Source organism: Corylus avellana, chromosome 2, assembly GCF_965113065.1.
Source record: "Corylus avellana chromosome 2, dhCorAvel1.hap1.2, whole genome shotgun sequence".
Classification (NCBI taxonomy): Eukaryota; Viridiplantae; Streptophyta; class Magnoliopsida; order Fagales; family Betulaceae; genus Corylus; species Corylus avellana.
Window position 1 is genome coordinate 43,103,858 of NC_142491.1, and position 15,705 is coordinate 43,119,562.

General features: G+C 36.5%; 1 protein-coding gene across 1 annotated transcript; it reads right to left on the reverse strand.

Moving 5' to 3' along the window:
• Window positions 1-943: 943 nt before the first annotated feature.
• On the reverse strand, window positions 944-13,455 carry LOC132179411 (Pleckstrin homology (PH) domain superfamily protein). The gene is made up of 10 exons (XM_059592142.2): window positions 12,571-13,455; window positions 11,849-12,205; window positions 9,143-9,239; window positions 7,825-8,273; window positions 6,664-6,819; window positions 5,508-5,675; window positions 5,294-5,434; window positions 3,173-3,403; window positions 2,703-2,816; window positions 944-1,424 (listed from the first exon to the last, which is right to left on the reverse strand). The coding sequence occupies exons 1-10, from the start codon at window positions 13,060-13,062 to the stop codon at window positions 1,257-1,259; spliced, it is 2,373 nt and encodes a 790-aa protein (XP_059448125.2). The 5' UTR covers window positions 13,063-13,455; the 3' UTR covers window positions 944-1,256.
• Window positions 13,456-15,705: the final 2,250 nt, after the last annotated feature.

The window sequence follows — 15,705 nt, forward strand, 5'->3', positions numbered from 1 at the left end:
AGTATCCAACCAAACAAAGGAATGGTTGTTCTATGGAATAGTCATTCTATTTCAAGAGTCTATTCTGCATACCAAACATGTCATGAGGTTGTCTCCCAAAATATTGGAACAAAACAACTACTTACAATTTTAATCCGTTATCCATCAATAGGACCAGCATCAAGATCAGAATTGTTCCAAATAAGAGACAAAACTAAAGAATTAATCAAATGATGGACAATAACGTTCTCATAGCCTTTTAAATTCAACCATATGAACTTATCATAAAGCCAAATCCAGAAAGCTCACACCTAATCTGTAATACCCCGGTTTCCTATTGGGAAGATAAGAAGAAGCTTACATAGAGTGGGTGGTTTATATAGATAGTCATGGGTGTTAAGTCCCACATTGCCTAATTACTAGATGGAACAGGGCTTTATAATGAATTATAAAAAAGCTCCTCTCACCTATAAGAAGCACTATATTTTATAAGATACCTGAACATACTTGGTGTCCGCACTCTCTAACATGGAAATGCTTTAATTTAGAACCGAACAAGCTGTACGATTGTCATGGGCCGGGTCATTTATTTGACCCATACCCGCCGGTTATCATGCTACATTGTTTTAGCACCATCTTGCAATTCCGGTTGTTTTGAAGCTGTTGTTTGAATTCCCCATTTCCCCCTCCCCCTCCCTATACTTGAGAGGGAGGGGGGGAAACGAAGCTGTATGATTGGCATTGCATATTAAAAACCTTAAAAGTTATCCGCTCAGAACTCAGTTTTCAGTTCTCCAGACAGAGGGCTTCAGCAAATATCTTTTCCAATCGTGAACTGGATTAAATGTGAGCAATTCATCCCCAAATCCCACTTCTCTTCAATATTTAAAGGGGAAAAAAAAACACCAAGCACAATTTCTGACCATCAGAATGAAAATCTTTAAGAAACTGCAAGAATGCCATCCAAACATTGGAAATATTGCCTATGAATTGTATCAACAATTCTATGAACTCTCATTCTGGGTTGTTGTTTGCTAAATCAACCCAACTGTAGCAACATTCCTATTACACCAGGATCATGCCCATATCTTGAATACACAATTTAAAGACAGATTGGGAAGAAAACAAAAATCTATTATTACCTTGAACTACCTTTTGTCTAATTTACATGCACGTCATGGGACACCTAAACTGCTCAGATAGCAATCATTTGCCACCCAGCACCCATTGGAGAAAAATGAGAAAGAATCGACAAACCAAGAGAACAACAATTGAACTTACTCAGATAGCGGATCTGATGGGATTTGGCCAAAGATATCAGGACATAAATCCCATTTTCCCCGTTCTCTGGCTTCCCAATACCCGCCAATGTAGCGGTATGAATCACTTCCTTTGTCTTTCGCAAACCACTGTGGTTTCCAACCCTGCTCTTGCATCTTTCGGGCCTGAATACCAATTGAAACAATATCCCATCAATAACCATCAAAGCCAACTTACTTATTTTGGAAGCATTTAAAATAATGAACATAACATCCAAACCTGAAAACCTAGCAACCTAATTTAACAGACTTAATAGTTGCCTTAGTGGCTGGGCAACGGAAATTTTGTTACATGTCATCAGTGACACGGTCAGCATTGCATTTTCCATACATTTAGAGCAAAATCTTGTGTATAACCGAAACATTAAAAAAAACAATGTAAGATTACAAAGCTAAAGTAGTCAAAGAAATGTCGCACTACTTATCAGATACCATGCTTAAAGGAATTAAAATCCAAAAGAACTAACTAAATTCAATTGAACTGTTGTAACAACCACTTGAAACAAGCAATGAACCATATATATGATTCACTCGAGAAAGATTTAGAACAAGCTCAAGTAAATGCAACTATACATTCCTGTCAAGGGGCAACCAATTAGGTCTCCTTCCACCAAAAAAACAAAAAGTAAAGGGGAAAGAGAGGGAGAGAGAGTCCACTTCTGGGAATTTTTGTAGCATAACTTATTCATCCACAATGCCAGTTAGGATTTTATTTGAATGCCAGATTCAAGAAGAAAAATATTGTCAAAGACACTCTGCAGTTTAACCAACCGCCCTTCAGACTTTTGACAGGTGGTTAAGTGTAATGAAAATTGAAACTCCCATACGAATTGTCCATCTACAATACTAGATATGATTTTCCTTGGATGCTGGATTACAAGATGAACAACTTTGTGAAAGTAATTTATCCAACCTCACACCTTGAAACACCCGACTAGTGGGTCATTTGCCAGAAATAGCAAATTCCAAATGAAAATTCAATCTTCATGGTTAAACATTTATACTAGATCCTATCTATCAACAGGGGATCTTATCAAGTTCCGTATACTCTTGCACTTAGCAAGTAATGAGAGAGGACAACTGTCTTCACTACTGCAGGCAGTGGACATCTTTCCCAGATCACCGTAGACAACTTTCTATTGACAGGATATCTAGAAGCATGGCAAACTCGAGCCAGACTCAGAAAGATATCATGTAAGGAAATGGTTTTCTTAATGATTTACCTACAGATTGGGTGTCTAAATTCACCATGATGCACAGCCTTTTGGCTCAATTTAACCAATTTAAAGAGAATGTTAATGGGTGGCCAATGGAAGTCCTGTGTTACCCACATACATAATTACCCAAGTGCTAATATCTATTCATGGAGTTGACAACGCAATAAAAATGCAACATAAAGTTTACCTGCCGTTGTCGCTGCTCTAAACGCAACTTTTCTGAATTTGCCATTTCATACTCTCCATTTTCCAAATATCTTTGGTCCGGTCTTAGCCTTGAATCCGTAGGTGGCAACTTTTCCTGAATATACATGTATTGTATATATGTAAGATAGAAATAAATATGCCAATGAAAAAGAAAGTGGGAGGGCTTCTGAGCAGTAGACCAAAGAAAAATTGCACCACTTCCATTTCATGGGTTTTAACAATTGCAAAATTTTATCATTACCATTTCATATGTGTTTTAGGATTCCAGGAATCACTATTAGTTTTAAGTTATTATTAACCATTCCACAAATCTCTTCCACATGTATCCACAAAAATGCAATGGAAACTATATCAAATAACTTTCCTTCAGTGCAGTGTTTTTATACCACCAAATTAAACAAGTAAGATTGGCATCAAATTGGAAACTTCAGTGAACTCTTCGAAAAGTACCTTCAATCCAGGGGTGAGCTCATTCAAAGTGATGGCAAAGCGTGTTAAGTTATATCTGGTCATAAATTTGGGAGGATTGCTTCGCTTCCAGAGCAGACGGGCATCTGACAAAGACTCGTATCCTTTTCCCTTCCCAGAAGAGTCTCCATTTACAAAATACATGCTTTCATCCCATTTTCCATAAAGTGTTGCCATTGTTTTTCCATTCCTGTCTTGAACTATACCCTGTACCTGAAAGAACAATCATGTTTGTATCAGTCAAGAATGCTCTTGACAACAATTCTAGTAGGTACAAACACTGCAACAATAGCAGGAACTTGAAATTATATCATCCAATAACACACTAAAGTCACCAATTCAATGATGCTATCATCTATAACTTGAATAAAAAAATCTGTTGAATAAGAGTATTGAAATCCAGTTGATCAGCCAAAGTGGTCAACTATGTGCTCAGAAAGAACATGAACAATAACCACAAAATGCGAGGTTACTTCGCAGCAGAGATAAAAATTACATCTTTAGTGAAAATTTCTTTGTTATACTATAAATATAAAACGTCAACATAACAAAGTGATATTCTATGTATCCTCAAACAACAAACCCTGGCTAAATACTCCCTTTTTCCACCAAAACATTTTACAACAGCAAGCAACATAAACCAGAAAGATAAGAAAAGGAGTTCCGCACCTACTACCTAGAAGGAGGCAACAAATTAGCAATATCTAGTATTTAGGGAACCAAGCCTTTGGCCATTGCAAATGCAAGCTACTTTTTCTTAAGAAACTTCTACTGAGGCTATCATAACTACAAAGATTACAACATGGAATAACATGCACTAGATTGCGACTAACTAATCGCATCACAATCTTGACAATTTAAGAGTATATATCAGTAAATATTATAATTTGATTTGAGATGATTAGATACCTATTAGGATTTTACTAGGAAAGTATTTCAAGATACTTTAGCTTACCTCTTAGCTTATTTATGTCTTCTTTTAATACATATTATTGGATGGGTCAACACAATCAACATAACCTAATCTTACTTTTTACTGTATAGTCCTAGGTTCTATGGGACAATTCATGCAGTCACTCAGCAGAATCTGGAATTCAAAAGTCCTTCCTCTTAAGTTACCGTTAATTTCGAAAAGATGCAGGAAAATATATCAAGGATGTAATGAAATTCACAAAAAAAAATCCAGAAAATCTCAGTCCACATTATAAAGTTCTCCTGTGTTCTACGACAGGGTGGATGATAATGATTACATCAATCCAAGCTTGTATTATTATGATAACTTATAACCCAGTTCCAAATACATTGAGATGGAATTTTCTTTCATTTAAGAATGAGCCAAAAATAAACCAGACTTTTTCTACTTGCAAGATAACTTAGCTTTCAGCTATGGTGCTCATAACAAGGGAAATTGAAAAATTCTGGGGCATATATTCTGCAGATATGGGCATCTGATGTAATTAGACCAAATTGGAAGGGATTCACGAAAGGTGCGATTTATCCACAAATTGGACTCATTCACAATCACTTTGGAACTCCGACAGCAGAGGTTATTTTTGTGTGTGTGTGTGCGTGTATATATATATAGAGGCACACATATATATAATGCACTCACAGATATATATATATATATACACACATGCACACATAAATATATATATGTATACATGTGTTATACAATTTTTTCTTTTTTTTAAAAAAGAAAAAAAAAAAAAAAGCCTTTCTATTTTTCTATTCACTTATTTCTCCTCTTTTTCATTCATTTAAATTTATTTCCTTCTTAAATCCGTACACTCGTATTAAAGTCTAAAATGTTCAAATATGCTCCATGAGTACTGCTCTTTATGACACTGATATCAGTAACAGAACTAAGATGATGCAATATATGTTAGGTACAGATAACCAAATTGCAGATACAGCTTCCTCCTCTCTGCCTATCTTAACAGCATAGATATTAGAAGATACAGTTCTCTCCAATTTTCAGTAGCCAGAATGTAGAGAAATACATTTTGCAACAGTGGAAAAGCCAAATCGAATACCATCACTCTCTTTTATATAACAGAGTTAAATGTTTACATCATCTATCAAAAGAGACTACAAGATCACCTGGTGAGGATTTCGGTCAATGATAGACTGTTCCTTGAATTTCAGCTTACATGAATACTCGTGATTTCCCCGTATACGCATTGTACCATAGTGATCGCAGTACAGCTTTCCCAATATGAGATTGTATATTGATGTTGTGACCTGAGAGGAGAAAGCCCATTTCAAACTGGAACCAAGAATAGAATGAATATCACTTGAACCATTGGAGAAATACCTTACTCCACTGAAAAACTTCCCCATCATCAAATTCCAGAGTCAAAATACCAACGGGATCAACCTGAATAGATCGACCCCAAAATTTGCTCTTTAAATTGCTATCTCCCCAGAATTTCCACCCTGTGCCCTCACAGTGACATGCAACAATCATAGGATGATGACTGACCTGACACCAAAAGTGAGAGGAACTTAGCAAGAAACTTCAAAGCAACCCCCCGCCAAAAAAAAAAAAAATTAGAAAAAAATTGTACAGATTTGAAAGGTTTGACCATATAAAGATCATCTCGTATGGAACATGCAACAGTTTGTGAAATGCAGCTATTCATATATCGAAGCCATTCTTCTCAAGTTATAATGTGATAATGGTAACGCCAATTTCTCCAAAAAGGGAGCCGTTACCGTAAATTTCAAATTTAAGACATTTGCCCCACTAGTATTCTGCTTTTGACATAATTGTCCTGAGTTCTTTCTTTTACTTTTTTTCCCCTTTTTTCTCAAAGGTATCATCAATCTTTGTGGTACATCCTCTTTTCTATATCATATACAGAAAGAATTCATATTAGGGTAAGCTTGTTCAACAACTTTAAATTAAATGTCACCATATGTCAAATCAGAATTATTGTCAGACAACCTCCCTCCCCCCTCCTCCAAAAAAAAAAACAGGAAGACCAGTATAATTTATCAGAAAATGTCTATCCCCAAATATGCTGCGTGCAGCCACTTGTGTCTTTCTTTCTTCCTCTTTTTTTTTTTTTTTTGATTGGTAAGTTACAAATAGAAGGGTAAAGTTATATTTTGCTATATTTTATATTAACCCAGTGAAAAATCTCTATGATCATGTTAGGTCACACCACAATTTAGACAAAATAATGTGTATCGTAATGTTCATATTCATAGTCTCAATTTTCCAAGCATTTGAAAAAAAAAAAAAAAAAAAACTCTTAAGATTTTAAATATGTTAATCATATTGTTGCCAAACTGGGTTGAACAACAGGCAGGAATCACCAAATCAAACCAGTCCACTTTATTGGATTGTCTTTACTATCTTAAGGTAATGAAAACAAACATTATGGTAAAAAAAATAATTTGTATAAAATAATGAAAAAAATAAAATAAAAGGAGAGAACATAATTGATAATGTATTTTAATAAAACCTTCTCTGAGAAAAAGCGGAGGCCTTTATCTGGATAATCAGCCTCGTAGGTTTCTCCTAATAATGGATTAAATGGTTTGCATATTCTTCCTTCAGTTGAAGAATATCCAGAAACAGCAAAAGCAGCCACATTAAGAATCCTCATGAGGCTATTGCCCTGCAAAATATCAAAGAGAAAACTGAAAGTTAAAGAAACGGAATTACTGAACAAATTACATAATACATCAAAAGAAACTTATAATGGGAGTAGACTCGCTAATAGAAATGATAAAAAGGCTTTCCCATAAATAACTCTCAACTAAACAATTTAACAAAAAAAGGGCAGTGTACCAAAGTGGGAAGCATAAAAAATAAATAAATTAAAGAAAAAAAATTAAACATAAACTTCTTCCTAAATCTCTAAAAATCATATGCAAACAAAGAAAAACCATTCACAAATTTATCACATTTTCATAAGCATCTTTAACATACAGCAAGACATCCCAATGGCTAAACCCACGGTATTAATAATCTTTTCCGGACACTACTAGAGAAGCATCTAGTGTTAGATGCCTCACATAAAATTTGACCATGCAAAAATGTTTCTTCTGCAGACATCAGTCAAATCGTCATGACCGCCAAGGCAATAAATTCCATAATTAAACAGTTTTAGAAACACATACTGACCCACTCCAAAGATTGAGAGAGAGATGCTCGTTTCAAACCAATGTTACCATAAACTAAATAGATGGACGTTCCATGTATAAAAACCTCATATCCATATGAGTTATTAGAAGCCTTCTCTCTATCTTTCTTTTATTCTTTTCTTCTAATTACTTAATTATTCTTTAGCTGCAGCCTGCTGGAAACACAGTACACATCATCAAATACAGAAATATTCCTTGCATTTCCATGATTTTAATAAATTTGAAGAGCCAAATAATTACAACAAACAGCTCACTTAAAACTAAGATCCCCAGAAATACCACCAAGGATGAATAGGATGTAGGACAAGTAAAACTATGTGAAAACTAAAACCATGATTTACAAGGATACCTTCAAAAGCAAAAGAGCTGTCTAGTAATCCAAAAATGACATTAGAAATATGAAAGCATGTATTGCAAACATTGCTAGCCTTTTGGAAACCAAACGAATACCATAAAGTCCTGACTCACATACGTACCCTTTTTCCCCACTCATATGCTCTATCAAGGAGATATGTGTACTCCAAATCTTCGAAACATTTTTGCAGGGAAGAGAGAGGCTCATTAAAGTAAACAGGGAGACATATTTTCGTGAGATCTTTTCCGATGTTATCTTTAATCATTGACCAAAGGCTAACACCTTTCTCTTTCTCAACAGGGTCAGGCAATTTCTTTCGCCGCTTAACATGCAGATAGTTTTTTCCAGCAGATTTAATTGAAGGATCAATATCATCTTCAGAGTCAACTGCATAAAGACCTTCATCATCTGAAGAGAAGGATGATGCCCGAAAATCAGAACTATTACTTTTGAAAGAGCTGGATGACAGAAAGTCGCGAGTGTCAAAAAAGGTATTTTCTTCTTCATCTGTTTCTTCCTCGGCAGCATCAACTCTTTCATTATCATCTTCAGATTCACTACCACTTCCTTCTGGGGAAAAAAATTCAACGATTAAATTACTGTAACAAAACACAGAAGAGAGAAAACAAGAAAAATATCACAAAATCAACAGTAATGAAGAAAAGACTGAGGGCATAAATAAGAATGTAATTAAGAGGACAAACAGACTGTGTCAGCAGTAACATACATAAATTAATACAGGTCACAGACAATCACAACTGCAGAAACTTTGAAAGAATACGTATCACAACACCCCCCCCCCCCCCCCCCCCAAGGCCAGAAAGAGTACATTTATAGTCCTGATCAAGCTTAGCTACCTATAAATGCCAATCCACTCCAATCTCAAGGGAAGGGGCACCCTCATATCTTGTTCAAAATCAAGGCAGCTATTGGAATGATTCCTCTAAAACCGGGAAAAAAAAGGAACAATTCTAGTGCAGAAACATGATGTGTAATGTTTTAGGCATTCAAGTTAATTTCCTAACACGACATTGGCAAGTAACCATTTGGTTATGATTTGTTCATGGAACCACATCAGATGCCGCAAAGTTCAATATCAAATCTTGTTCCCTTTAGCAGACTCAAAAAACCCAAAGTAAGCAATCATGGACTCTCCAAAAAAAGGTAGGTCTTGATAAAGATGCTTGGCTCATATTAGTTAAGAATCAAAAAGGCAGGGACATCGTGTCCTCTGACTCTCAATGACAAATCCACTATAAGATTTTGACACATCACATTATCTTTTAAAATAATCCAAAAATGCCCTGGACTAAGACAAAACTCTTTTTAAGTGTCAATTTCAAACATCAACCAAAAGGCAACACCATGTAATTGTACAATTACCAGACGGTCCAGGTCATGTTGGTCTTTAAAACTAATAAACAGGCACAACAACTTACCACTGAATTTGTCTTTTGATCTAGAAGAGGCCCCTTGATCATTGAACTGTCTTTGGCTCTCATCAACCACTGTGTTCTCCAGATCAACCTTTTCTGTCTACATCATACAGTACAATAGCAGTTTCTTAGCAGGATAAAAATTACAAATTTGAACGTTGAACCGGAAGGTAAAATCTCATTTTAACAAGGACAATCAGATCCAATAAGCCCTTCAGATGGACACAGGATATGCTTCTTAAAATAACAAGTCAAGAACTCTTGCCCAATTCAGAGTATTTCATACTAATTTAATATTATTCTCCTACAATCTACGAAATAATTTATAGATAGACAAAAATCTTTCCAACTTTTAGTGTTAAAGTAACTGTCAACCCACCACTAACCAAAACTTCAATGCAAGTCGCTACAACAGCAAAATATACTGATTTTCATAAAACACAAAGCAAGTACAAAAAAAAAAAATGTAAAATGCTGAGATGCATGAGCCTGACAGTTGTCTGAAATCTAAGTGCTCAAATCCTGATATAATCATGATGCGATTGTCCCCCTCTACCCAGGTATGAATGCCACATTTGGTTGCCCCCCTCTGCCCTTCTAGCTAAAAAATAGAAAGTATAAAATCACCTAGTTCCACCTTTGACTTGAAGCATATACCACAAATGCGAGAATATCATCTACCTCTAATTGACCAAATTACATTTCATTAAGTATTGCTCACTACATTGGAAAAAACAAGACTTGAAATCAAGCAAAGTTTCCCGTGGATATGATGGAATATAGGCTCTCCAGGCAGAAGGAGTTTTCATTACATGAAATAAACATAACTAAGATGTATGCCTAAGGAACTGCTTCTGTACTTGGGAGACTGTCAAGTATCAGACTCATAAAATATTGAAGAGCTCTCTAATCATACCCTGAGTCTTAAAAGCTCCATCAAGTGTCCATCACTACAATACATACTTAAAGCATCTAAAAGTAACATGTTGCATTACAGTTTTCGGGTGTCAAAAAATCTTTTTCATACTTTCCCCTGAATGCAATAAAGTAAGCAATCCTCTTTTAAATTAATTAATGTCTATAAAATCAGAACAATTAGCAGGATAGGAATTGAGAAGTGATAATGCTTGATGCACCAGCTGATTACTATTACAAGATAAGCATAAAGACTTTTGGTGATAACCATGAGTGTTCAAATAATTCCCTAACAGCAAAAAGAGAATAACTGGAAGACCTAGTTTAATGGGAGAGACCACTTGACTGACGAACACTAAAAATTGGAAAAACAAGTAGTGGTATTACTGGATGCACAAGCTGATTGCAATAGCAAGGCAAGTATTCACATGAATTTTGTGAAAACCCTCTAATTTTAAATAATTCCATAACAGTAACAAGACAACTATCAGCAAACCAAGCTTAATGTGAGGAGTAAGTGACTGACAAACACTGCACCAAATTACATAAGGCACCATGTCCCACTTGTCTCATGTGGTGAATACAGATCGCTTATGTCTAGACAATATCTGTTTCGCGATTACTGAGAATGCACGCATGCAACATTGCTACCCAAGTATATACTAATCTAAAAAAATCCTCAAGCCAATGAACTTGCCTATTCTGGGACTTGTATGTTATGAGAGTGACTCACAAAACTTATTCTTTGCAAAGAGCAAAACTCAAAGCACCCGAACATAAATCAAGCATCTTAATTCTCACTCTCAATACCCACTACAACAACCAGTACACAGTCATCAACGTTTACAAGCAGCAGCACAACAACCATTTAACCACATTCGTTGCTACCAGAGAGATCACAGTGCTAGCAACTTCTAGTAATTTCCCTCAAAACCCTGAGACACAAGAAGACTGCTATACTGTTGACAGTTTCCATCCAAATGCTTCAATGTACTGACTGGAGGTATAAATGAGAACATGCTACATAAAGACATCCTTATGGAAGAAGTGCCTACTAGTTGTATATTGTTTCCTAATTCGAAAGGACATTTCAACAATAAAAATCTGTTAAGAACATAAACTAATATTTGAATCTTTTTTATGGAAGCCAAGGAGAGAATGGAGAACATCGTGAACTCTACATTCTGGGTATAAATGAGGAAGGACTCTGCCACTATCTGCTTTAACAGCAATTCAGAAACCTAGAATACAAGAGAACCAACCCGTTTACAAGAAAATGCTCAAGGATAAACTGACAATCTACAGGAAACTCACTGGCTATATCATTTCTCACGTGAACCTCAAAAAGAAATCTACTGGGTATACAATTGTAAACAAAGGAAGTAAACAGGAGAGACTTGAACTCGATAACGTCTACAATCATATAATGGCCTTACCATTAATCAATGAAATAAAACGTAGTCCAAATGTTTCCCAACATCAAATTGATACTCATATCAAACTAGAAAGTTCAAGAATCATTAATAAATATTATAATTTATTCAAAATGGATACACAGTTGTTCAAAAAACCTGACTCCATCTGATACTCGATACAAAAGAATCACACTAAAAATAGAGATAAATTACAACTCTGCCAATCGTTACAAAAGCAGAGCATGACAAACCCCCAGCCTCTTAGCAACTTATTTGAGAGGCTATGAGGCACAGAATTCTATGCAGTAGTAGAAGCAGAAACCGAAGAAGAATTCTGAATTCGATTGGCATGGAGTTTTTTATATTTCATTATATGTACCTCTAAGTGACGCAGGCTGTCGATGAGGCGCCGCTGCTTCAGCTTTAGAGCCACGAGTTGGTTCTGCAGCGTCGCAAACTCACTCCTCATGATCTGCTCGCTTTCCTGGATGGCTACCTCCCTGACACGCTCATCCAACAGCCGCTGCCTCAGCTTCTCAGTTGACACAGTGACATTGTCTAAGGGAGCCATTAGCTCGCTATTGGACATCCGCGGGAACATGTCCTTCACAGCTTGCAATGCTTCCATCCACGTCATTCGATCATCGCGGGTCTCGGCCCTTAGGTGCAGCCTCTTTGTGCCGGTGAAAATCGAGAATCTTTTGTCATCTGATCTGCTTTCACGAATTGTGGAAACCTACAATACGAATCAAATTTAATTTATCAAAAAAATTAAAATTAAAAACTTTATTCCTACTTATTAGACTGTAAAAGACGCTAAACAAATTGAACTTGCAATTGAAAAATATGTAACTTAAATAGCAAGTAAAAAAATGAAAAACTTTAATCTAAAAGTATCGACCACAAAATGGATATGCATATTGAAACTGAATCAGATTACGACCAAAAAATGCTTCTAATATATACATATCTGGCCAATCGAAATGAGAAATGAACACCAAAATTTAAACAAAGAGCAAGCAAATTACTCTTTGTGGTTTACTTATCCACCGAAAAAAAAAAAAAGGATTACTGTTGGGTTGGTTGATTGAGATTTAAGACCTTGAGATGAACTTCACCAAAGGGTTTGCGTTGAAGGAGTTGTTGTTGTGGCGAGAGTGAGGTCCCATTCTTTTGCCTGGACATCCTCTTGTTCGATTCTTCGCCGATGACCTTCGATCCCATCTCGGTCTCCCGGTTCACCATGATCTTATCAGGCCCATGAATCTTGTAGTACGACAAAACGCCGTCCTGCAATACGAACCACCGCGGCCTCCACCCCTTCCCGTAATTCACCCACTTGTACAGTATCCCCGAGATCCCGTTCCCCACTATGTCAGTGATCCTCACATCCACCGGCTGCTCCCGCACCGACTGAGCCGCTGCCGGCTGGCTCAAACGCCCGTGCTCGCCGTTGTTGTTGCTGTGCACGTGGTTATTAGCAGTCCGGGCTATTGGATCGGATCTGGCTGGCGTGGAGGTCGGTACCTGCGCCATGTGGTGGAGCACCGGGGAGTGGTCGGACACGGTGGAGACGCAGCAGAATGGATGCATATGGAATTAATATGAAAGCCCGGTCAGATCGTGGAATCGGAGAGCCGCGATTCCGGTGCTAGAGATGGATTTCATAGTCGTAAAGATGAGTATAACACGGAAACTGAAAGAATGGGGTAAAGGATAAACTCTAAGAAAAAACCGTTAATATTCAAAGCGGTAATTGAAGGTTATGGATTTGGTTATAGAGAGAGAAATTTTTGAAAAAATTTAAGCGGTGGAGTTGCCGGAGAGGGAAGGAATCCGGTGATATGAGGTGGCAGAGAGCGGTCAATGAACAAAAGTTGATTTCGAGGGAACTGCCAGTAGAATACGTCAGGTTTTAAATATGAGGCGGTTGGTTGGAGTTTATGATTGGGTGGGTTTGTGACTCTGTGTCCCTGTCCTGCGTCTGTGTGAACTTTGTCATTGTTGGCTTCTCAACTTTTTCTTGAAGGGCGCGGGTTGGGTGCGGAGAGAGTGCAGGAGAATGCGCCTGAGGTTGACACGTAGACGAGTTAGGATCAGGAAACGTGGCGGCGTGAATGAGTGATGGGGGTGCGAAGGAGGAATCGAATAATGGGTTTCACGTTTGGGAGTGAGTGAATGAGTGGATCGAATGACTCGGTCCGAGAACCAAAAAGAACAACAATTCCTCAAAGTAATGCCGTAATGGCCCAGCACTCGAACTCAATTTGTTCCTTTCTTATTAGAAAAGACATTTCCTTCGCCTCGATCAAGTCGTGTCCTAAATGCGCGCTCCTCTTATACCAGCTACGAAATATTCCATGTTAAGTTGATATAAATTGGATAGCCGAAAGCTATTATATTATTCGAGCTCATCGAATTAGCATCTAATTTTTTTTACAATTTATTGACAATTTAATTTGCTGACGTGTATGAGCATGTGATTAGAGTCAATAAACACATGTCAATAAGTCATGTAACGGGTCATGTGTGGAATTTACTTACAAGGTTCTTTATAACAAACCCATCACCATAAATGTAAGCCAATTAAAACTCATTTAAAAATACTCATTAGAGTAATGGTACAATCTTGACTATATTTCTAAATCCAATAATGTGGCTCAATATAGAAAAACATTTCGAGTCAACAAGCCGCCAACCTAACTTTTGAAGCAGTGGATTGAAAACCATTTTATAGTAAGATGAATTTATTAGAATTTGACTTCTTCTTTTTTTTTTCTTTTTTTTTTTTAACTAAATAGTAAAAGGAAATGCTTCTTTCTTTATCAACTTTTGCATGCCTCTAAATCATGCCACCTTGTTCTTCACTTTCATGATTAACCAAATCAAGGACAGTTCCTAAAAGTTCCAAAAGAATCTAATGGATATCACACCAGTAGAAAAAGAACAAAAAAAAATTCAAACAAGGTCATCAAATTTGACATTTTGCTCCAGTGGGATCCAGCCCAGCCATCCTGTGTGTAACGCCGACGTGGCAGATCGTAGCGAAAACCGAAACTGGCGGGAGGGAAGGGATTATACTGGGGACTGGACGTATGGGTATGCCTTTCGTACGCGTTTACGTGTCGCAGTTCCGTGGACGAGTACGGTGTGCGTCCTCATCAATCTGATAATGGATTTTACAGGTCCCGTTTTCAGTCGCGACCGGAAAAAAGAAAAAAAGAAAGAGAAAAAAAACGGCGTTGCATGTTCCCAGGTGTGACGTGGTTACCACGTGGCCGTAGGAGAGAGGTCCGCGTGGTAGGTAGGTAGTACGCGCGGCGCGGATATCTTCCCTAGGCCTCGGACGCCTGTTAAATTATTGATTTTTAAACTTGCTACACTGGGATCTAGCTGTCCTTTCATTTTCTTTTTTCCTTCTAACTTCGATATGTCCCCAACCTTTTTCTTTTGATACGTGACATTTCATTGCATGACCATATATATGTGATTACTTGGCTGTTTAAACAGCATTTTTGCTGTCGAAACACAACGAATAATTTTTTCCGAATAAATATGGCATATATAACCAAATAAGTAATGATACATACACTCACTAATATATCTATATCACCTACTATTGCTCCTAATATATCAAATATATCAATTATCACAAATACTTGTAGTTATATTTTGATTCATTCAAAATTGAATAGTAATTTTAAAAGTTATGTATAGACAAGAGTAAAACCATTCATTGGCCTGGGATAGGATGGTCTGCAAAAAATTTTTTTTAAAAAAAGAAAAATAAATTTTTGCCTCCCAAAAAAAAAACGTTCTAATTCCACCTTGTGTATAGGAGAAGTGTTAGGAAGTCAAAATTCAGAAAAATTTCTAAACTGAGGTGGCAATGGTTTTCAAATTTTTTTTTTAAAAATGCAATTCTCTTTCTCTTGTCTGTCACTCACGGTCTGCTACGTCAGTTTTAAAAAAAAATTAAATTTATTTGTTTAATTCACTAGCACTTCTCTGTATATAGATACAAAGAAATGAGTGTGGAGAAATAAGAATATGTGTGGCATTATTCTAGTCAAATTATATGCTTAATTAATTTCTTTTTTGCGTTAACAAAGAAGTAACCTTCATTTAAAATTAATAATAGATTTGCTTTTTTAATAATAAGTTTAAATAATATACGGAAATACGGGTAATAGTGCAAACGTATATATAAGACTTAATTATTTCGACAATTTTCAT

Excerpts from the sequence above, each read along its gene's own strand:
- LOC132179411 (XM_059592142.2), bottom strand. The coding sequence starts at position 13,062 with ATGCATCCATTCTGCTGCGTCTCCACCGTGTCCGACCACTCCCCGGTG. Across the intron at positions 12,206-12,570 it reads TTGGTGAAGTTCATCTCAAG|GTTTCCACAATTCGTGAAAG; the intron begins GTCTTAAATCTC and ends TTCGTATTGTAG. Across the intron at positions 3,404-5,293 it reads TTGACCGAAATCCTCACCAG|GTACAGGGTATAGTTCAAGA; the intron begins GTGATCTTGTAG and ends TTGTTCTTTCAG.